The sequence below is a fragment of the Podarcis filfolensis genome, assembly GCF_964270895.1.
Source record: "Podarcis filfolensis genome assembly, chromosome: 4".
NCBI lineage: Eukaryota > Metazoa > Chordata > Lepidosauria > Squamata > Lacertidae > Podarcis > Podarcis filfolensis.
Genome location: NC_139607.1, coordinates 102,675,016 through 102,696,941, shown reverse-complemented (window position 1 = coordinate 102,696,941; position 21,926 = coordinate 102,675,016). Strand labels below are relative to the sequence as shown.

The following is a 21,926-nucleotide window of genomic DNA, read 5'->3' as shown; positions in this document are numbered from 1 at the left end:
ATACAGATGACTCCCTTGTCAGTCAGTTCTGACTTCATGCATTGACTGGAAGACAGGAGAAACCAGGCTGATTCATCTCCCAGAAATCCCTTCCGTTGCCTCCACATTTTGCATTGCTAGAAGGCTAGAGACATATTTCTTCTCTTCTTACTCCTCTTTCCCCCAAAAAAGATAGCTCATGGTCTGGGATGTGGTGCAGTCCAGCCCTGGTTCCCAGCAAGACTCATCCATGCTTGCTCAGGGAACCTATTTCTTCTCCTGATATGAGACAACTTTTGTAACAGAACAATGTATTTGCTTTGTAGGATTTGCTAGAGCTTTTCATTAAGGCAGACAGAACTTGGCAGAAGACCGAAGGCTTCATTCTGATCTCTCAGAGGCTTCCTGACAGCACAGATGGATGAGCAAGACTCAGCTGGGCCTGGAGCAGGAAGGGACCATGCCATCCAAAATGGGAGCAGTGGGAGATTCTGGGAAAACTCTGTGCAGAAGATCCTGGGTGAGGAGGACACCCTTTGCTCAGTGGTGCAGAGCCAGCAGGTGAGGCAGTTCTGCTTCCAGGAGGCCAAAGGACCCCGAGAGGTTTGCAGCCGACTCTACCACCTTGACCATCAGTGGCTGAAGCCAGAAAGGCACACGAAAGCTGAGATGCTGGACCTGGTGATCTTGGAGCAGTTCCTGGCTGTCCTTCCCCGGGAGATAGAGAGCTGGGTGAGGGAATGTGGAGCGGAGACCAGTTCGCAGGCGGTGGCCCTGGCCGAAGGTTTCCTCCTGAGTCAGGCAGAGGAGAGAAAGCAGGTGAGAGAGACTTTCCTCTGGATACTCCCAAGGGGCTCCAAACAGGACAGAGAACATCCCATAATGGTCTGCTGATGGCCCATCCTTTTTCTGGGAAGGCATCCATGGAATGAGATCTCACACCCTTCAAGTCTTTGTCATTCTCTTTCTTATATTTCTCACCATTCACTCTCTGTTTTGAATCCTTGTTGCTCTTTCAGGAAAACAATCATTTTGCAGAAAAGGACCTGGATTCCTGTGAGACAGAGAGGCCTCCATTGGACACCAGAGAGAGGCCACTGGGTAAGGAGGAAGGTGGTTTTACTCCATTTGGTCTCATTCTGTTGGTTTTCCAACTCATCTAGGTTTGGGGGGAAACAGTTGGGAACAAGGGTCCAGAGGAGGGGAAATGAATTTCTGCACAACTAACATATGAAATGGGCACAAACATCGAAATGCACTCAGCAGGTTAGTCTTTCTCAAAGCCCATCTGTAGTTAGAGATGTCCTGCTTCACCTGTGAGAGATGCAGGCACTCCTGGCGTCTTGCTTACGCTTTTTCTCTTGCAGGTGACAGAATGATGCCGGCAAAACCTCTTTATCCGCCTTTTTGTGGGGGCAGAAGGGAAGCAGCGGCTGTTGAACCAGATCAGGTCAGAGGAAGCTGCCTTGTGGGGACAGAGGCCGAGGGACGGAGAAAGTGTGAACTCCAGCTGTGTACTGTGGGATTTCCTACCCATATAACTCTGACACCAGCCTTCTGAATGTCACCAGTAGGATTCATCTGTAGTTGCAGTTTTCATGGAATCCTAGAGTTGAAAGGGACCCCCAATGTCATGGACTGGTGGGGCACAGAGGAGTGGTGGGAGGAAGCAGTCAGGGAACCAGGAAGGGAAGACGGCTCAGAGCCGAAGGAGTGGAGGTGGAGGAAGGATGAGCGGTCAGATGGAGAAGAGGGAGAAGCCTGGGAAGAGGAGGTGTCAGAAGCAGAAGAAGTAACAGGGCTTAGTGAACTGGGAGACTCTGTGGCAGAATGCAGTGCAGAATCAGAGGCAGAAGAGGAAGGAAGTGAGTGGGAGAGGAAGGTTGAGAGGCAGAGGTGAGTCAGGAGGAGGAGGAGCCACCGGGGCTCCCTCTCCTTCTGCCAGAAGCCACCCTCCCTGCTTGTCTCTCAGAGCCAGGAGACGTCTGACAATGGAGGAGCAAAGGCAGGCTGCACACTGGCGCACTGTTCAATTGCTTGCAAGAAGCTCGAGAGAGGAGGGGACTTAGAAAGCTGTGGGGAGCCGGGAGCCTTCACTCTTTGCAACTGCTTTTGTGGAGGAAGAGCCTCAGGGAATGAGCTGCTGTTCTCATGAGGCCCGAAACTCAGCCAAGTCTGTGAATATTGTGTTCTTGCTAAGAAAGTGTGAACTCGAGCTGTGTACTGTGGGATTTCCTACCCATATAACTCTGACACCAGCCTTCTGAATGTCACCAGTAGGATTCATCTGTAGTTGCAGTTTTCATGGAATCCTAGAGTTGAAAGGGACCCCAAGGGTCATCAAGTCCAACCGCCTGCATTGAAAGATCATCCAAGACAGATGGACATCCAAACTAGGCTTATTTTATTTCTAAATTGATCATTGAATGCTAAAATTGGTTTCTAAGCAGTGGACAGACGAGAACAAATAGTGACCAGCATTCACCTAACCAGCCCCATCTTCTGCAAAATGGGGCCTGCCCCCCATTCCTCCCCCTCTCCATGCCCCCATGAACCCCTTGAATTTGGCTGTAGGGCATTGGGAGGGAACCTTCCCAGAACAGCTCACGAGGAGAGGAGAAAGTGGATCCTTCCATCTGGGAAACTGGAATGCTTGTGTAGGCAGAATAACAAGGAAAACATAAGCTGGAGTACCACCTATTTGCACAAAGACGAATACCCGTAATTAAAAGCAGAAAAAAAATAATTCAATTAAAGTGTTAAAATTAGCATCCATAATTAACATGTGCAGCAAAGCAATCCTATTGAAATAACACAGCAATTAACAGGGAGGAAACCACAGAGCATTGTGTAGCAGATCATATATCTGCTGTCTCAGAGGAGGACATTTCCCTTTTTCTTTTAGGGTCCAGTGTGCTTTGAAGATGTCGCTGTTCATTTCACGGACGAGGAGTGGGCGTTGCTGGATCCGGACCAGAGAGCTCTGCATAAGGACGTCATGGAGGAGAATTGTGGGATCGTGGCCTCTCTTGGTAAGGCTCCCTGTGGGATTGTCATATCTGACTGGAAATTCAAAAAATACCTCTATGTGACAAACCTCATATATTTTCACAGAGCTCAACAGCGCCCCCTACAACACCTGGGAACCTAACACCCCCACAAGAAACAGCAAATTGCAGTTTTTTCTGTGAAACCATTTCCCTCTAGTTCTTCACGATTCGGCTGGTCTGAACTGCCCAGGCCATCTCAAATGTCAGCTTCAGAGTTGTTAGGAAAGATAAGCAGCTACTATCAGGTTTTCTGTTTTTATTTTTGTTGCTATCAGTCTTGGGTTGACCAAAGAGATGACTGGAATTGGAGATGGAGGGGATGCCATGACTGGGCCAAACAAAATCCGTCCCAGAGAAGAGCCAGGCTTATTGAATCTCAGGTAGTAGTAGCAGTGATGATGATAATAGTAATAATAATAATAATAATAGTATTTTTATTTACACCCTGCCCATCTGGCTGGGTTATCCCAGGCACTCTGGACTGCTTCCAACACATGTATAAACATGAAACATAAATAATAACAATCTGATCCCATATAAAAAGTACATCAACTTTAAAATGAAGATCTTACACTAGCGGCCAAAATTGTGGATACCTTTTGTGAAAAGTGCATTTCTGAGGTTTGATGGCTCATAACACCACTTTTTTTGGAATAATACCATAAAATTATATAGCAATGGAAAGATAATTTAATGAAGAATTTAATGCAAGAAATTTTATGAAGGAGTATTTATTAGAACAGCAGTCATAAAGAAAAAACGTGAAACCATTGGTAACCTTTAGCTTTAATAACGGCCTTACAACGCCTTCGCATGGAGTGAACCAAGTTTTTTAGTTCTGCAGCTGTAATAATGTGACACCAAGACTGAATTATTGCCTCTATTAATTAGGCTTTATTGCTGGGTTGCTTCTGACTAAGAAGTTTCTTTAGTCGGCTCCGTAGACTTTCAGTTGGGTTAAGGTCTGGGCTATTCCCAGGCCATTCAAGCAGTGGAATATTATTATCTTCAAACAACCTTTTGCACACAGCAGCAACATGACATGGAGCTGAATTCTGTTGAAATATAAAATAATTAAATAAGCAAATTTTTATACAAACATATGTAAATGCTTCAATATATGGGGAAAGATCACATGCAGAACGCTTCAGTTTGGGCTCAAGTATTTCATTTATGTATTTTGGGAAGTTTACATTTCCATTGTCAGTGTATGAAAATGCAAAGGACCTGACTTCCTTTGTCTCCTCAGCCTGGTCCTCAGACCCTTGTCGGCATAAAGGAGTCCACAAGAAGAGTGCCCTTGCAGAGCATTTTCTGCTTTTATTCTTAAAAGTCTTTATCTGCAAAACAACCGACCCACTGTACACACATCAACACTACCAGATTTCACCAACCAACGCACACCCAACACTAACATTGACCACTCTATATATACAGGTACAATTAGGAGAAAGGTTGCATGAGTCATTGTAGGCCGCTGACTCATGCTGACTTGGTTCTTTTAGCATTAAAGAAACAGTGGCCAATTTTTAGCCGTGACACCCATTAATGACACAAATTCATAACACTAGCTGGGTGTTTCACAGTCAGTGTAATGCATGTAGGATGTAAATCTTCTTTGATTCTTCTACTCCCGTATTTCATGCCATCACTACCAAGCAAGGAGATTTGGGTCTCATTGCTCCAAATAACCCTATCCTATTGTTCCGCTCTCCAGTTAACATGGGTTTAATCTTTTCAACCTTTGCTTGAGAGAGAACAATGGCTTTTTCCTTAGAATTCTAGCATTTAGACCAGTCCTTGCAATCAACTTCACATTACATTGCACCATGTCATCTTGTATACAGCCAGATGATTTTCTTCTGTCACGTGGGCACAGTCTCTCCATTCTTCGATCATCACTTGCTGTTGTGCAACTTTTCCTGCCTTTACCAGTCTGATTTTGGAGTGAATGAGTTTCTTCTATTTTAAAAATAAATTTTATTAACAGGCCAATCACATCACATTAATTCCAAATAACAATAATTCCAAATTACATAGCCAAATTTTTTAATTTTTTTTGTTGGGGGTACCCATGCGTCAAGCTCCGAAAGGGATCCGATCATCTCTCTTGCTGCTGCTTTAATTACACAGTTCTGTCAAAATAATATTCACAGTTCTGTTCAATCTTCTCTTTGTTGTTTTCGTCATCTTCTTGTTGTTATCTCCTTTCTTTGTGATCTCTGATAATCTCCACAAGCGGGTTGAAGACAAACAACGTTATTTCCTGTGTGGATTTTACACTCATCCAAGAGCAATAAAAGTAGACAGGCGCCATTTCAACACCTCCGTACAAAACATTCCGACAGTCTGTCCTGATCTCCCCAGGCCTGCCGCTCATAAATTTTCTCAGGGGGCCCTGCTAGGCCGAACCCACACTCCAACATAGTAACAGCCATAGTCCTCCTCCCCCTGGATTCCTGCGGGCGAGCCTGCCATGATAAATCTCTTTTTATAACTGCGTCACAAAGGACTTACTTTCGTTTCCCGATGCTCCCATAAGCCACGTTCTTGCATAGTAACTAATTTCCACACAGTTCTTATTTCTGCTGCTTGTGATCAGTAATTGCAACAATTCTTTTTTGGGGGGAGGGGAATTATTGGGTACTCACATAAAACAAAAAAAGAAAAGTTTTTCTCCCCCCTCCTTTTCAGTCTTGCTCTGACATACCGATCCTTTGATGAATCTTCTTCTTGATTTATTCCTCTTCTTTATTTATTATTAAATCCAGCCCGTCGCTCCTCTTCCCAGAGATCCCTTTAGTTAGCAGTCCTTATTCCCGATCATCGCTTGAAGTATGTGCGTTTGCTTCTGTTCTGATTGTTTATTTTGAGCTCCCGCAACTAGCTGCGCAGATCAGAGACAGCGTCCAGGAGAGCTGACCCACACGAGGGCTTTTGTGCCTAGTGCCCTCACCCCCTTTCGAATCTGGGGGTGAATTATGGGCACAGCAGGCAAGGCAGCGTTCCCCATTCCCTTGGGGTAACGAGGGAGGCTGCATACTCCCATAACAGCCTCTTAATTACCTCGTGTGAGCCAGAGAGATGGTATTGTCGGCCATCCTCCGATGCGCCCCCTAGCGGCCCCCCGTGAATGAGTTTCTTATACCTCTTCAAAAATATAGAAAGGCCAGCTTTGGTTAAGTTTTCCCCAATCTTTCTTCTAATTTCTTCATAACTGTAGCCTTGTTCACTTAAAAGTATTAGTTTACATCTCTTTCTGGGTAACCAGTCAACTCTTTGTGCCATTTTTAAAATTTTATTATGTTCTGCAAACTCACTAAATGAAAGAACACAAAAAAAACCAGCCAACTTGATAGCAATCACATAAGACACTAACAAAAGTCAACCTAAGCAAGTAGTGCTTCTGCTTCCTATTTCTGGTTATTTGGCTATAATTTTTGATAGAATACAGCTAATTGAACTTTGTTGCATTATGTTCTTGCTCAAATTATTTTTCCACTGATATATGATTTTATGATATTACTCCAAAACAAGTGGTGTTATAAGCCATTAAAGCTCTGGAATACACTATTTCCAAAAAGGCTTCCACAATTTTGGCCACTACTCTATATCAAACAAAGGAACATTCAACAACTCATCAGAATCTAATAATAAATATGTTGGTTAATGACAAACAACAAACGTAATAAACACACACTGAACTCCTTTCAGTTCTTCTTTATTCGTTCCTGAGGCTCTAATCCCTTTTTGTCTCCATTGCAGATTGTGATGAATTGGAAATTGAGAACAAAGGTGACCACAACAAAATCCCCAGAAAGGAGAAGTCGCATAAAAATTTGGAGTGTGGAGAAAGCTGCAGTCAGAGCTCCCATTCCACTTCCCATCAAAGAAATCTCATTGGAAAGAAGCCCTGTCAGTGTGTTGAATGTGGAAAGAGCTTCACTAATAGCTCCGATCTCACTTGCCATCAAAGAATTCATACAGGGGAGAAACCCTCTCACTGTGTGGAATGTGGAAAGAGCTTCACTCATAGCTCCTCTCTAACTTCCCATCAGAGAATTCATACAGGGGAGAAACCCTATCAGTGTGTGGTATGTGGAAAGATCTTCACTGATGGCTCCTCTCTCACTTCCCATCAGAGAATTCATACAGGGGACAAACCCTATCATTGTGTGGAATGTGGAAAGAGCTTCACATGTAGCTCCAAACTCACTTCCCATCAAAGAATTCATACAGGGGAGAAACCCTATCAGTGTGTGGAATGTGGAAAGAGCTTCACTTATAGCTCCTCTCTCACTTCCCATCAGAGAATTCATACAGGGGACAAACCCTATCAGTGCGTTGAATGTGGAAAGAGCTTCACATGTAGCTCCTCTCTCACTTCCCATCACAGAATTCATACAGGGGAGAAACCCTATCAGTGTGTGGTATGTGGAAAGAGCTTCACTCATAGCTCCTCTCTAAATTCCCACCAGAGAATTCATACAGGGGAGAAACCCTATCAGTGTGTGGTATGTGAAAAGAGGTTCACTGATAGCTCCTCTCTTACTTCCCATCAGAGAATTCATACAGGGGAGAAACCCTATCATTGTGTGGTATGTGGAAAGAGCTTCACTCATACCTCCTCTCTAACTTCCCATCAGAGAATTCATACAGGGGACAAACCCTATCAGTGTGTGGAATGTGGAAAGATCTTCACTGCTGGCTCCTCTCTCACTTCCCATCAGAGAATTCATACAGGGGAGAAACCCTATCAGTGCGTAGAATGTGGAAAGAGCTTCACTGTTGGCTCCTCTCTCACTTCCCATCAGAGAATTCATACAGGGGACAAATCCTATCAGTGCGTTGAATGTGGAAAGAGCTTCACATGTAGCTCCTCTCTCACTTCCCATCACAAAATTCATACAGGGGAGAAACCCTATCAGTGTGTGGAATGTGGAAAGAGCTTCAGGAAGAGCTCCAGTCTCAGTTCCCATCAAAGAATTCATACAGGGGAGAAACCCTATCAGTGCGTGGAATGTGGAAAGAGCTTCAGTAAGAGCTCCAATCTCACTTCCCATCAAAGAATTCATTCAAAGGTCAGAAAAACCCTTCATTATAGACTTCCGGTTGGCTCGCCCGATTATGGCGGACAGGAGTTCTTTCGTGGAAAGGGCACCGGCGCTTCGAAGACAGGGGAGAGTCGCTAGAGCGCAGCGGCGCCCCGAAAAACCCTCAGATTGAGCGTTCTGAGGACCTGGAGTTCCTGCAGGTGCCGGGAACGACTCCCCTGCTCCCCGTAAGCTCTAAAAAAGAGGGCTGAGTGAGAGCGGGGTTGGAGACATTGGCACTATTGAAACAATTCGCTTCCTTCAAAGCGCGAAGCTCTGAATCCTGTGATTGTGAGCAGCCAATTCCTCCAAGGGAAAAAAAAATTTTGGACTATCCCTCTTGGAAATCGTGAGTAAAACGATTTCATTTGGAACTTTGAAGTGGGAAGGAAAGGGATTTAAAAACAGAGGTCAATCCCTTTCACTGAAGTAAAAACGAAAGCAGCTAACATTACCAAAAGCCGCAACTTTAGTCTCATCTTTTAGAAACTTTCAAGTCTTTCCTATATCCCCTTCTAGCAAGGGGGAGGGGAGACAAAAAATAAATTTCCCTGCAGAAGAATTAGGGATTTTTCCTGAACTGTTGTATCTTCTTTGTGGAAGCAGACCTCCCGGGTGAGGGGAGGCTAGACTCCATTGTGACGCAACAAAGGGAAAGGAAGCTTTCAACTTTCGTTTTCCACTTTGGAAAAATACAAAGTAACCACAGCTGCCAGAGCTCAACAAATACCTGGAACTCTGCAACTAAGTTAAAGACTTGAAATAAACTTTTGGGGACTTGTTTAAAGGAGAAAATAAAGACTTGTACTTATATTTACTAGATTGAAAGACTGTGGTGAGGAAATACTCTTACTCTGGAGTGGGGATTTTTGCAGCTGGGAAACAGTCTGCTTATCCTATTGTCTCCCTCTTTTGACTGTAGCTGACCTTGGGGGGGGGAATAAAACTATGGATGGGGGTGACAAAGGAGACAAGACAGAAAAGTCAGAGAGACTGCAAAGAACAAAAATTAAACCAAGAAGAGAATCTAGAACACCAACATTTGAAGAACCAGTAATGCAACTTCTTCAGGAAATTAAAACAGAAGTAAGAGGGAATAAAAAAACCATTCAAGACTTGAGGAGTGACTTTTCTGAACTGAAAGAAGACTTGAAGACAGTGAGGTCCAACATTACCCCACATGAGGAAAGAATTACACAACTGGAAACGGTAAAAATTCGGGATTTAGAGACTGCCCAGCAGCAGGCGTTAAATTTGATTGCGTTTTTGGAATTAAAGAAGAAGGAGGCTCATCTGAGACTGAGGGGAGTGGTCCAGAAGGAACAGGATAACTTGAAGGGTTGGCTCATTGAGGAATTTTCAACTTACTGGGAGATCTCAAAAGAAGAATTGAATTTGTGGATTGATAAAGCATATAGATTTGGTCCTAAAAAGGATTCTAAAATCACACATGACTGTATGGTGATTTTTAAAACAAAGGAACAAAGAGGCATGATATTGGGACATCACTATAAAAAAAGTTTAAAGATAGATGGGAAAGCGGTGATCTTGTTCAAAGAGGTCCCACGACATTTTTTATCTTTGAGAAGTAATTATTCAGATCTGGCAACTGCCCTAAGGAAGAAAAATATCTTCTTCAGGTGAGAATTCCCAGAGGGTCTTTCCTTCAAATTTCAAGGGAGGAAACAGAGAATCAGAACTGTAGGAGAGAAGGAGAGATTTCTTTAGAAAAACGCAAAAGAGCTCAGTTTGGAAAGTTCCCCTTCTCTGGCTGTAGGGGCTGAAGGACCCTAAAAAATTAAGATGTCTTTAAGAATTTACTCCTGGAATGTTAATGGCTTAAATTCCCTGGAAAAAAGAGGCCGAGTTTTCCATACCTTGGCAAGAAACAATCTGGATATAATTTGTTTACAAGAAACCCATGTTACTAGACTACATAGAAAAAATTTACAGAATAAAAAACTCAGACAGGACTTTATTTCATCAGACAAGGTAAAAAAAAGAGGAGTGGTGTTTTATATTAAAGAAAAATGGAACCCCAAGCTTTTGTTTAAGGACGAGGAAGGGAGATACATTGTGGTTGAAATTACAGCACAAGGCGAAAAATATCTTTTATTGGGAATTTATGCACCAAATGATGGAAAAGTGGACTTTTTTAGGAACTTGGACTTGAAGCTCAATGAATATTTGGATTACAAAACAATATTGATGGGAGATTTGAATGGAGTAGTCTCCACATTAATGGACAAATCACAAGAACAAAAAGTACAAAATGCAGGCAGACTTCCAAAACTGTTTTTTGAGATGGTGGATAAATATGACCTGTCAGATATATGGAGACTACGAAATCCGACTGAGAAAGATTACACATTTTTCTCAAATTCCTCCCAAACATTTTCAAGAACCTATTATTTATGGATTACCAGAGATTTAACTCCAAGGGTATCAAAAATTCAAATATGTCCTAGGACATGCTCTGATCATAATGTAGTGTTATTGGAAATGAAATTGTATCTGCAGGGTTCCTTCAGATGGAGGATGAATGATGGGTTGTTGAGGAACGATTTGGTGGTGGGAAAGGCCCAAAAGACTCTAAAACTACATCTCCGCCAAGCTAAGCAGTTGGCTCCTTACCTCTCTCGCCCTGACCTAGCCACTGTGATCCACGCGACGGTCACCTCCAGACTGGATTATTGTAACTCGCTCTACGTGGGGCTGCCCTTAAGACTGACCCAGAAACTCCAGCGGGTGCAGAATGCCGCAGCGAGACTCCTTACGGGGTCTTCGCTGCGAGATCACATTCATCCGGTGCTATATCAACTGCACTGGCTCCCGGTGGAGTACAGGATCAGGTTTAAGGTGCTGGTTTTAACCTTTAAAGCCCTATACGGCCTTGGACCCTCGTACCTACGGGACCGCCTCTCCTGGTATGCCCCACAGAGAAACTTACGGTCTTCAAATAAAAATATCTTGAAGGTCCCAGGCCACAGAGAAGTTAGGCTGGCCTCAACTAGAGCCAGGGCTTTTTCGGCTGTGGCTCCGACCTGGTGGAACACTCTGTCACAAGAGACTAGGGCCCTGCAGGACTTGACATCTTTCCGCAGGGCCTGCAAGACAGAGCTGTTCCGCCAGGCCTTTGGCCAGGGCACAGCCTGACTCCCTCCCTTGGCAATCTTCGCGGAGCTCTGGCCCAATAGTGGCCAGTGGCTTGAATTTAATTAATTTTATAATGAATGATTTTAGAGTGTTGTTTGTGTTGTACTTTTGTATTGTTTTATTGTTGTTAGCCGCCCTGAGCCCAGCTTCGGCTGGGGAGGGCGGGATATAAATAAAATTTATTATTATTATTATTATTATTATTATTAAAAGATTACTTTGAATTAAATATAAATACAGAGGTAGAAGCAAGAGTCATTTGGGATGCTAGTAAAGCTGTTATGGGAGGTTTCCTCATACAACCAAATGCTATAAAGAAAAAGATACAAAGTGAAAAAAGGAAAAAATTCTTTCTCAAATAAAAGAGAAAGAAAAGAATTTAAGATCAAAGCCTAAAAGCCAACAGATACAAAAAGACATTAAAGCTTTGCAGACTCAATTTTCTCAAATTATAAATCAAGAAATAGAATGGAAAATAAAATTAATGAAACAGAGAAATTTTGAATCTGCAAATAAATGTGGAATATTGCTGGCTTGGCAATTAAAAAAGAGACAGAAACAAAACACGATCACAAATATTGTAATGGAGGGGAAATCTGTGGAAAACCCTGGGGATATTAGAAAATGTTTTCAGAAATATTTTAAACAACTGTATAAAAAAGGTAAAGAGGATAAAGATAAAATTGAGCAATTTCTTAGAACAAATGAAATGCAGAAAATTCCCGGAGATAAAAGATCACTACTGTAATGGTTCTAGGGGTTGCTCGTGCGTAAGCCTGTCCCAACACCTGGCTGGGTTGCCTGAGTGAACCTTTCCTGCCCGGACAGCCACTCACTCGTGGCTGTCTCAATCGCTGGCAGAATCCGTCAGTGGGCATTTCTTAAACTTCTTCCAGCAAAGAAGTTCTTTGACGCCTAGTCTCCTCCCACTCTCTCTGTTGGGATACTGCCAGGGAGATAAGGTCCATCTGAGGCCAAGCTCGGTGCCGGACGATCCATCGACCTCCCGTAGTCAGGCAGTATCAGCTATTTATAGCGACACGAAGCCTCAAGAAAAGATAGCCACATTCTTGAGCTTGTGCACACTCTATCAGCAGAATTCACACAACAGAAGTTGCACAGCATGAGAGCAGAACATGCATATTTACAGTTTATTAGGCGTTGGTCAGAACAAAGAAATCATGACCGTCTCCTCCGACTGCTCAGGCAAAACAGGCAGAAAACGAAAGGAACATATAGCATAAACATCCTGTGAGACAGGAACTTACGCAGGGTGTTCTACAAACATCCTGCTCCCTTTTAAGGTGGAACGGAAATATCCTAACACTCTCTGCGCAGAAGCCTTCTGCGCAAGGAGGGCGTAGGCAGGGGAGGACCCTTCCTCTCCCCGCTGGTCCCCGGCAAGGAGTCACAGGACCGCCTCACCGATTCCCCCATCTGCCCCCCTTCTCCACTGGAGCTACGCTGATTCCCTTCCCCAGAAGATGGGCTGCCTCTCCCACTCCCGGGACGCTCTCTGGGATCCCCTCGGAGCTTGCTCTCTCCCTCCGGCACTGATGGCAGTTCCCTGGCAACTACTCAATGACACGATTACAAGACAGGAGGTAGAGATAGCAATAAATCAGATGCCATTGGGCAAAGCCTCGGGACCAGATGGATTATCTGCCAAATATTATAAAACTTTTAAAGATTGGTTAATTCAACCTTTGGCAGAGGTATGTAATAAGATACTGAGAGGGGAGAGGGCTCCTGAAACCTGGAGAGACACATATATAACCTTGATACCAAAATCTGAACAAGATAGATGAGATGTAAAGAATTATAGACCAATTTCATTACTTAATGTGGATTATAAAATATTCGCAAATATTCTGGCTAATAATTGAAAAAGTCTTAACAGAATACCGTATTTTTCCCTCTATAACACGCAGATTTTTTCTCCTAAAAAGGAAGGGGAAATGTCTGTGCGTGTTATTGAGCGAATGTGTGGTCCCTGGAGCCGAAAATCAGGCAAAAATCAAATCGCGCTTCACGGAGAAGGGAAACCTGAAAAGAGGAAGCGGCTGCTTTCCTGCATTCTGCCTCAGGGTCTTACTGCCCACCCTCCTCTGTTTCGTTGCTGTGTTTGCTGAAACGGAACAAAGAGCAGGGAAATCCCCTCCCCTCCAGGCAAGCAGAGGGGAAAGCAGAGTGTCGTTCCTTCTAATTCCTCTCTGTGCTCCGGTGCTGCTGGGGGAGAGGGAGAGAGAGGGGGGGAGGGAGAGAGAGGGGGAGGGAGGGAGGGAGGGAGAGAGAGAGATGGCTGGCTTGGGTGGGGGGAAACTTTTGCCTTTCTTTCCTCCCTCCCGTTAAATCCCTCTCCTGCATTCTTAGCCAGCTGCTTCTCTGCACACCCCTCTCATGTCCCTTCTTTGTTTTTCCTTCGCTCCCCACTTAAAATGTGGTTACAAAGCATAGATCCACATGGATCCTCAGGATCTTTGCATTGGGGCACCCCAAATTCACCATCAGATCACATAGCATGTCCATGGCTACAGCCTGCCCCCCCAAAATCACGCACCCACTGTTGCCTGGGGCTGCAATGGTGCAAAAACGTGGTTACAAAGCATGGATCTACAGGGATTCTCAGGATCTTTGCATTGGGTCACCCCAAATTCACCATCAGATCACATAGCATGTCCATGGCTATAGCCTGCACCAGAAAAATCACGCACCCACTGTTGCCTGGGGCTGCAATGGTGCAAAAACGTGGTTACAAAGCATGGATCCACAGGAATTCTCAGGAATTTTGCATTGGGTCACCCCAAATTCACCATTAGATCACATGTCTGTGGCCACAGCATGAAGCACAAAAATGATACATCCACTGTTTCATTCAGAATGTTTTTTCCCTTGTTTTCCTCCTCTAAAAACGATGTGCGTGTTATGGTCAGGTGCGTGTTATAGAGCGAAAAATACGGTAATTAAACGGCTGCCTAATTTAAGTGAGACCATGGGCTCTTGGGAGCCTAAGGAAAGGGTTGAGCCTGGTTTGTCCTATGCATTTTCATTCTCATATTCTTCCAACTGCGCCAACCCAACAAAATCTCGACTACTTCCTCTGTTCCTTACACATCTTCCTCCTTGTGTCCTTCCACGCCGCGATCCCCATCCTCTCCCTCTCTGTTCCCTGAATCCATCCAGCTGTCCCTCTGTTCTCCCTGTATCAGGGCATTCCTGCTTCCAATGAACTTCCTTTCTGCAAATGGCACACTGATTCCTTCCTAGCGGCTGTCCTCTTCCTCTTCCCCGTCCCTGACCAGAGCCTCTCCCCTGGGCACCTGCATCAAACGCTGAGCCTTGGCTGATAGCAGCAGCAAAAACCCCCGGCTTTTTGCTTCAATTCCCGAACTCGGTCCTTTTTAATTTCTACATCCCGGTTCACAAACACCTTCTGCGCAATGGTTAAGAGCTGTTCTAGATTTGACCCTTTGAATCCCTCCTGCCTTTGCAATTTTTTTCTTATGTCCTGGGCGCTTTGAGCCACGAAGGCTGCATTGACCATTTGCCTGTTTGCTGGGGCTTCTGGGTCAAAAGGGGTATAAATCCTGTATGCTTCCATTAAACGTTCGAGAAATTCATCAGGTTTTTGAATCGCCTCTGCCACCTTGGAATAATTGGTAGACCTTCTGGCTGCCCCTTTTATTGCTTTTAAGACTTCCTGCCAGTAAGTGCTCAGAGCATCTTTGTCTCTATCAGGATGCCATCCTGGATCTGAAAGGGGGTATCGGGTGCGAACCCATGCGTCTGGATTTGTAGATGGTACCTCTGCTCTAAGATTTTTCTCTGCAGTGGCATCTATTCTTCTCCTCTCCTCAGTGGTGAAAAGGGTCATTAAAAGATGCCTGCAATCCTGCCATGTGGGCAGATGGGTTACCATGATTGAGGCCATTAAATCCTGCATAGCCTGTGGTTTTTCAGAAAAGGGCAGGGTGTGGGTTTTCCAGTTTAGCAAATCTGTGGTTGTGAATGGAACACACTGCATGGTTAGTGTATGCACTGGCCACGGCCCTCTAGGTTGCCCCTGGGCATCGGTGGGTCTTGGCTCTTGTGGTCCCAAAACTGCACTCAAGGGAAACATTGGAGCTGGGGCACCTTTCTTATTTCGGAGATAATATCCCCCCTTATTTAGGTGTGGCAAAGGAGGAGGGCTTGGCCACAATTGTGAAGAGCTGGGCACATCACTTTCTCTCATTTTTATTACTAATTTCTGTCCAGAATCAGTTACTGCATCCATTAGTCTCCATAAATTTGATTTTTCATGCATAGCTGAGGTGCTCATTGAATTGCTAAATTCACCCCAAGCTGACGCTGTGGATGTTTCTTCAGGCTCTGCCCCCCCTCCCACCGCTCCTAATGTCTCTAAAGCTGAAATGTCCGTGTGAACCTTCTCTTCTGGGGGGGGGGGGCGTTCGCATAGTTTGATTTTGTACTACAGCTTGGGCAGGAAGGGAAGGCAGATCCTGAAAGCTAGGTGCAGCTGGCAATGATTGTAGGCTGGGTGCGGCTGGCAATGATTGTCCTGCCGGAGGTATCGGGGCTGGAGGTGGGGGCACGGCTGGGGGCGATGGTAAAGTTCTAGCTGACGGAGCATAGGGAGGTGGAAAAATTAAATTCTCCTCTTCAGGATGCTCTCCATAAATCTTCCTGGCAGGGGCTGGAGTTTTAAGTCCTCCTATATTTTTCCTGGCTTCCTGCCTCACTGCCAAAATTCTGCAGCTGTCTCCTTTGCATTTTTTAATCCAAGAAGAGCTTTTCATGCAAATGTTGTACCAATCATCAATATAAGGGAATTGGTCAGTATGAGTGTCTGGCTCCTTCGTTACAGAAATCCAGACTAGCCGGCATAATTCCACATCAAAACTGCCATTTGGGGACCTGCCTAGGCCAGTTTAACTGGCAATGCATTCTCAGGGTCTTGGGAGTCAGTCTGACCCCATAGTCCTCCGAGAAGGCTTTTTTGAAATTTGCTATCATGCAATCCAAAGGGGTGCCTGGATTTCTGGCTTTTGAACAATTCCCCCCCCCCCCATCGGTATGTCCCTTGTGAAGTGCTTTGGACCAGACAGATTCTCAAAAAAACCCACACGCTTCCGCCAGATAACCGAACGGGACGCACTCGCGTGGCCCGCAACTGCGATTATGGGGTCTCAATCAGTCTAGCCCTGCTCCAGTGGGTCTTCATGCACTCTCATCTATCCACACAGCACTTCACCACACAGTTTCCAAACCCTTACCCTTTTCCTAAGCTCACCCAGGTTCTCCCCACAAGGACCTTTTCCTTTTTATTTGGGGTTACTAGTGAGTGGCTGAGGTTGATCAGACCTCGTTGTGAGTATTACAATATTAATTACAATATTGTTTTCCTTTCTACTCACCCTTATCCTCTTTCTGGTTTCCTGCGCGCTTTCCCATCACATGTTCAATTTCTCCTCACAGTTCATTGCCACGGCGGGCGGGGCGTTTGAGTACGATGGAAAGCTGTTTCCCTCCTCAGAAAAGATGTCCGATGGCACCTGGGGGAGAGCTGGCAGTCCAGCGACGCTCACCCCGCCCGATGGGCAAGGGCCTGGGGTTAAAATGATACCCCTCTGGCCTGCAATCCTAGTCCGGCACCAGTTATGTTGCAAGGATTTTAAGATGCCAGTGACCAACTCAAATAGAGTCTAAGAATTGACAGACGCAGCAGTGGAGAAAAAGAAAGTGATGTTTATTGCTGAGCAATAATTGACCCAGTGGAATCCTTTCCAAAAGACTGGGCCCCGAGCCCTGGCTCCCAGGGGCTTTGTACCTTGAGTACATACATCACAGATATGACATAATCAGATACATCGCAAACGGCAGCAAAAAATAAGCTAATGAGCGCATGCAAGCCTCTCTCCTGGCCATGTAAAGAGTTTCCTCCCAACTTCTGCTTTTTAGTTTGAACATGCAGTCTTAACTTTTCCCCCCAGATTTATTGCAAGAAATAGAAACTTAAGGCAAAAAGGAACTTTGGCTGTTGAGCTCCTACGCGGCCATCTGCTACAAGGGACATTCTGCGGTTTAGCATCTTCCTGCTTCACCACCCAGACCCTGTCTGGACAAGGGGAGGGGCGGAAATGTGCCAGCACATCAAATTTCCCCCTTCTTGTTCAGTGAGATAGGGAGAGAACAAGGAGGTACTGGGACAATGTTCATTTCAGATTTCTCAGATCTAAGCAATTTGCTATTAAGCTAAGCAGAAGCTTTCACGATTCAAACATGGGTTATAAAATCATTGTAGAAATATCTGGTTATATATGAATATATTGATAACTGATACCTGATTGTATGGATAACTGATTATATGAAAAGCATAAGGGTAAAATTCCTCCAGGTCTGCTTCAAAAGGAACCAGGCAAGGGTGCTCACTTTCCCCTCTACTATTTATTTTTGTCCTGGAGGTATTGCTGAATATGTTGAGGAAAGAAGAGAAAGTGAAGGGCATTGTGGTAGGATCTAAGCAGTATAAATTAAAAGCCTTTGCAGACAACTTGGTTTTAACTTTACAGATCCAGAGGCCAGTGTAATGAAAGCACTGGAGAGGATACAGGAGTACGGGCAGCTGGCAGGTTTTAAATTGAACAAGAGCAAAACTAAAGTATTAGAAAAGAATCTAGATAAAGATGAAAGAAAAACCCTTATTAAAAAACCAGGCCTGGTATTCACGAAGAAGGTTAAATATTTGGGTGTGAACTTAACAGCGAAAAATTTGAATTTGTACAAAGATAACTGAGAAAGTCTGGAATGAAGTAAAAAGAGACTTAGAGATGTGGTCAAATTTAAAATTTTCACTTATGGGTCGAATATCGGTGGTAAAGATGAATGTATTGCCGAAAATGTTGTTTTTGTTTCAAACTTTACCTATTATTGATAATGTTAAATGTTTTCAAGAATGGCAGAAGGCCTTGTCTAAATTTATCTGGCAGGGGAAAAAAACGAGAATTAAGTATAAATTACTTACGGACACAAAAGAAAGAGGAGGTTTTTCCCTGCCTGATTTGAAGATATATTTTGAAGCTGCGGCCTTCTGCTGGATTAAAGATTGGATTAAATTAGAAAATGAAGATATTTTGGATTTAGAGGGACTGGATAATAGGTTTGGATAGCATGCATATCTTTGGTATGATAAAATAAAGGCCCATAGTGGTTTTAAGTACCATATAATCAGGAAGGTGCTTTATAATGTATGGATTAGATATCAGGATGTTTTGGTAAGAAAAACACCCAAATGGATTTCATCAATGGAAGCTCAAGCACAAAAAAAAGTTAAATATGGAGAATAAGTGGTTGAGATATTCAGATTTATTCATAGAGGATGCTGAGAGATTTAAATTAAAACCATTTGAACAAATTAAAGATAAAGTGAATTGGCTTCAATATTGCCAAATTAATGAACTATTTAAGATTGATACCCAGCTTTTCAACCAGGCCTTTGGCTGATTGACATCTAATGCCCTTTAAAAATGTGCCAGGGACGGGGGTTACAGATGTTTATTTTCTATTTTTATATTGTACTTTTATGTTGTAACTGTCCTGAGACCTGTGGGTGTAGAGAATAGGAGCCTTCTCTTAGAGGCCTGGGGGTCTTTGCTCCCCCCATTAAAATATTTGAGGGGGCCACCCCCCAGATGAAATGCTATAAGTGTTCTCCAGGTCAAGGGGAGCTGCTGGAAATTGAACTACGGGCTCAAAATTTTACTTTTTAAAAAAGTCACTGCCATTATAGGCATTGCCATTCAAATGGTGTGCATGCATCATGTGATTGATTGTGCAATGTGGCCTTACCTTGCCCCCCACCAATATTTTATTCTAGTTGGCACCTCTGGATCGAGTGGTATACAAAATAAATAAATAAATCGCCTTTCTTTGCACATGTTCCAGCTTGTCAATATCCTTAATTATTATCATTTTTAAAATTTATGTGCCCTTCATCTGAAGATTTCACAACATAAATATACAGGATGAAAGCATGGCTTTCCCCAAAACAAGTCAAGCCAGAGAAATCCCTCCTCCCCTTTTTTTGGATGGAGTTACAAATTTTGTAGTGTGTTTTGATTTCAGTAAGGCAAATTTTGACAAAGTCTTCCGTGATCTTTCTGTGAGGAAGCTGGTAAAATGTGGGCTGAATGAGGTAACTGTTAGGTGGATTTAACTGACCGAACCCAAAGAGGACTCCTTCACGGTTCCTCATCATCCTGGGGGAAAGTGACAAGAGGGGTGCTGCAGGGTTCTGTCCATTGTTGTACAACGTCTTTATAAATGACTTGGATGAAGGAACTGAGGGGATGCTCATCACATTTGCGGAGTACACCAAACGGGGAGCGGAGGCCAATGTCACAGAAGGCAGAATCAGATCAAGGGCAGGAATAGTACCACTTTATTCTGCCTTGGTCAGACCCCACCCAGAATACTGTGTTCAATTCTGGGCACCACAATTTCAGTATCTTAAATTTTGTTGGCCTGGGGAAATCAAGAAGGTTGGGCTACACATTCCATATTCCCTTTATAACAGGTGGCAAATGTTTATTGAATACATATATTGTCAAGACTGTTGCAGGAATCCACCCAGCACTCGCGAGAAAATATGGCGTGATCTCTTAAAATAATCAAATGAAACTTTAACACACGTCAAGATGAAAGTCTGCAATTTCATCAGGACATGTTATTTGTTGTTTACTGTTGTAACTATTGCTTTCTCAAAATTTATCTCTGTACCATGAAAATAAATAAAAACAGTGATTTTTTAAAGGAGGTGGGGAATCATGTGTGCTATTCCATTAATCTGCTTGCATGTGTTGAGTGTTATTTGGAGACTGCAACTCCCAGTAATTTCACATTATGTGTTTCTGTGTGTTCAGCACACACGATTGCAGGTGAGACTGAATAAAAGACTTGCTATGAAATTCCCTTTGACTGCTTCTGTATTGTTTCAAATGTGACTTCACTTCCAGTTCTTGCCAGGCACTAATTGGCCAGCAGAAGCAGCAGGCCCCTTGATTTCTAGCGGCCTCTGATAAGGACAGTAAAAGGTAGTTCCAGCTTGAGCTAAGCTGTGGAATGAACTCAGTCCCTGAGTTACGTAGACAGAGTGAGAAAAGCTTCTTGGTGCGGCAAGCCTTTGCCGAGAATGTAGCCCTTGATTTGTGTGCTACAAAGGGAGAGCATTTCCCGATGCTTCTGAAGCATTCCCTGAGGAGAGAATGGGGAGCGGCAGAAATTGAAACTTCAACTTCATTGGACCGGTCATATTGTGCGGATGCCTGACGTCTTCCAAAGCAACTACTCTATTCCGAACATAAAAATGGAAAGCGTAATGCTGCTGGTCAACAAAAGAGGTTTAAAGACTGTCTCAAGGCAAATCTAAAAAAAAGTAGTATAAACACTGACAACTGGGAAACACTGGCCTGCGAGTGCTCCAGTTGGAGAACAGCCTTTACCAAAGGTGTCATGGGCTTTGAAGACCCTCGAACTCAGGACACAAAGGAGAAACGTGCCAAGAGGAAGGCACGCTTGGCAAACCCACACTGCCCAGACAATGTCCCCACTGTGGAAGGACATGTGGATCCAGAATTGGCCATATAACGTAAAGACACCACAGTCTCCGCTGACCTTCGTTCCAAGGAAACCGAAGATGGGCCAGGGATCCCTGGAGTCTCACCGCTCAGAGACGGGGGGAGTTTGCAAATAGAAACACACACACACAAGAATGTATGGCTGTGTTCCTAATACAGTGCTACCTCTACTTACAGTCACCTCCAGTTACGTATAATAATAATAATAAATTTTATTTATATCCCGCCCTCCCCAGCCGAAGCTGGGCTCAGGGCGGCTAACAACAATAAAACAATACAAAAGTACAACACAAACAACGCTCTAAAATCATTCATTATAAAATTAATTAAGTTCAAGCCACTGGCCACTATTGGGCCAGGGCTCCGCGAAGATTGCCGAGGGAGGGAGTCAGGCTGTGCCCTGGCCAAAGGCCTGGCGGAACAGCTCTGTCTTGCAGGCCCTGCGGAAAGATGTCAAGTCCTGCAGGGCCCTAGTCTCTTGTGACAGAGTGTTCCACCAGGTCGGAGCCACAGCCGAAAAAGCCCTGGCTCTAGTTGAGGCCAGCCTAACTTCTCTGTGGCCTGGGACCTTCAAGATATTTTTATTTGAAGACCGTAAGTTTCTCTGTGGGGCATACCAGGAGAGGCGGTCCCGTAGGTACGAGGGTCCAAGGCCGTATAGGGCTTTAAAGGTTAAAACCAGCACCTTAAACCTGATCCTGTACTCCACCGGGAGCCAGTGCAGTTGATATAGCACCGGATGAATGTGATCTCGCAGCGAAGACCCCGTAAGGAGTCTCGCTGCAGCATTCTGCACCCGCTGGAGTTTCTGGGTCAGTCTTAAGGGCAGCCCCACGTAGAGCGAGTTACAATAATCCAGTCTGGAGGTGACCGTCGCGTGGATCACAGTGGCTAGGTCAGGGCGAGAGAGGTAAGGAGCCAACTGCTTAGCTTGGCGGAGATGGAAAAATGCCGCCTTTGTTATAGCTGCAATCTGCGCCTCCATGGAAAGGGAGGTGTCGAAGATTACACCC

At 44.3% G+C, this 21,926-nt stretch overlaps 2 protein-coding genes across 7 annotated transcripts in view; one reads left to right on the top strand and one right to left on the bottom strand.

The window, feature by feature from the left end:
* The window catches only part of LOC310760712 (uncharacterized protein), a gene marked incomplete at its 3' end in the record, with an annotated part of 296,144 nt that overhangs the window by 179,200 nt on the left and 95,018 nt on the right, over positions 1-21,926 (bottom strand). The window lies entirely within an intron of this gene.
* LOC310761842 (zinc finger protein 213-like) lies at positions 397-14,625 on the top strand (the record flags this gene model as incomplete). The annotated part of the gene is made up of 8 exons (XM_083612038.1): positions 397-798; positions 999-1,080; positions 1,347-1,429; positions 2,885-3,011; positions 6,795-6,952; positions 7,508-7,543; positions 8,134-8,310; positions 14,488-14,625. 8 exons carry the CDS (start codon positions 397-399, stop codon positions 14,623-14,625), a joined length of 1,203 nt encoding a protein of 400 aa, XP_083468164.1.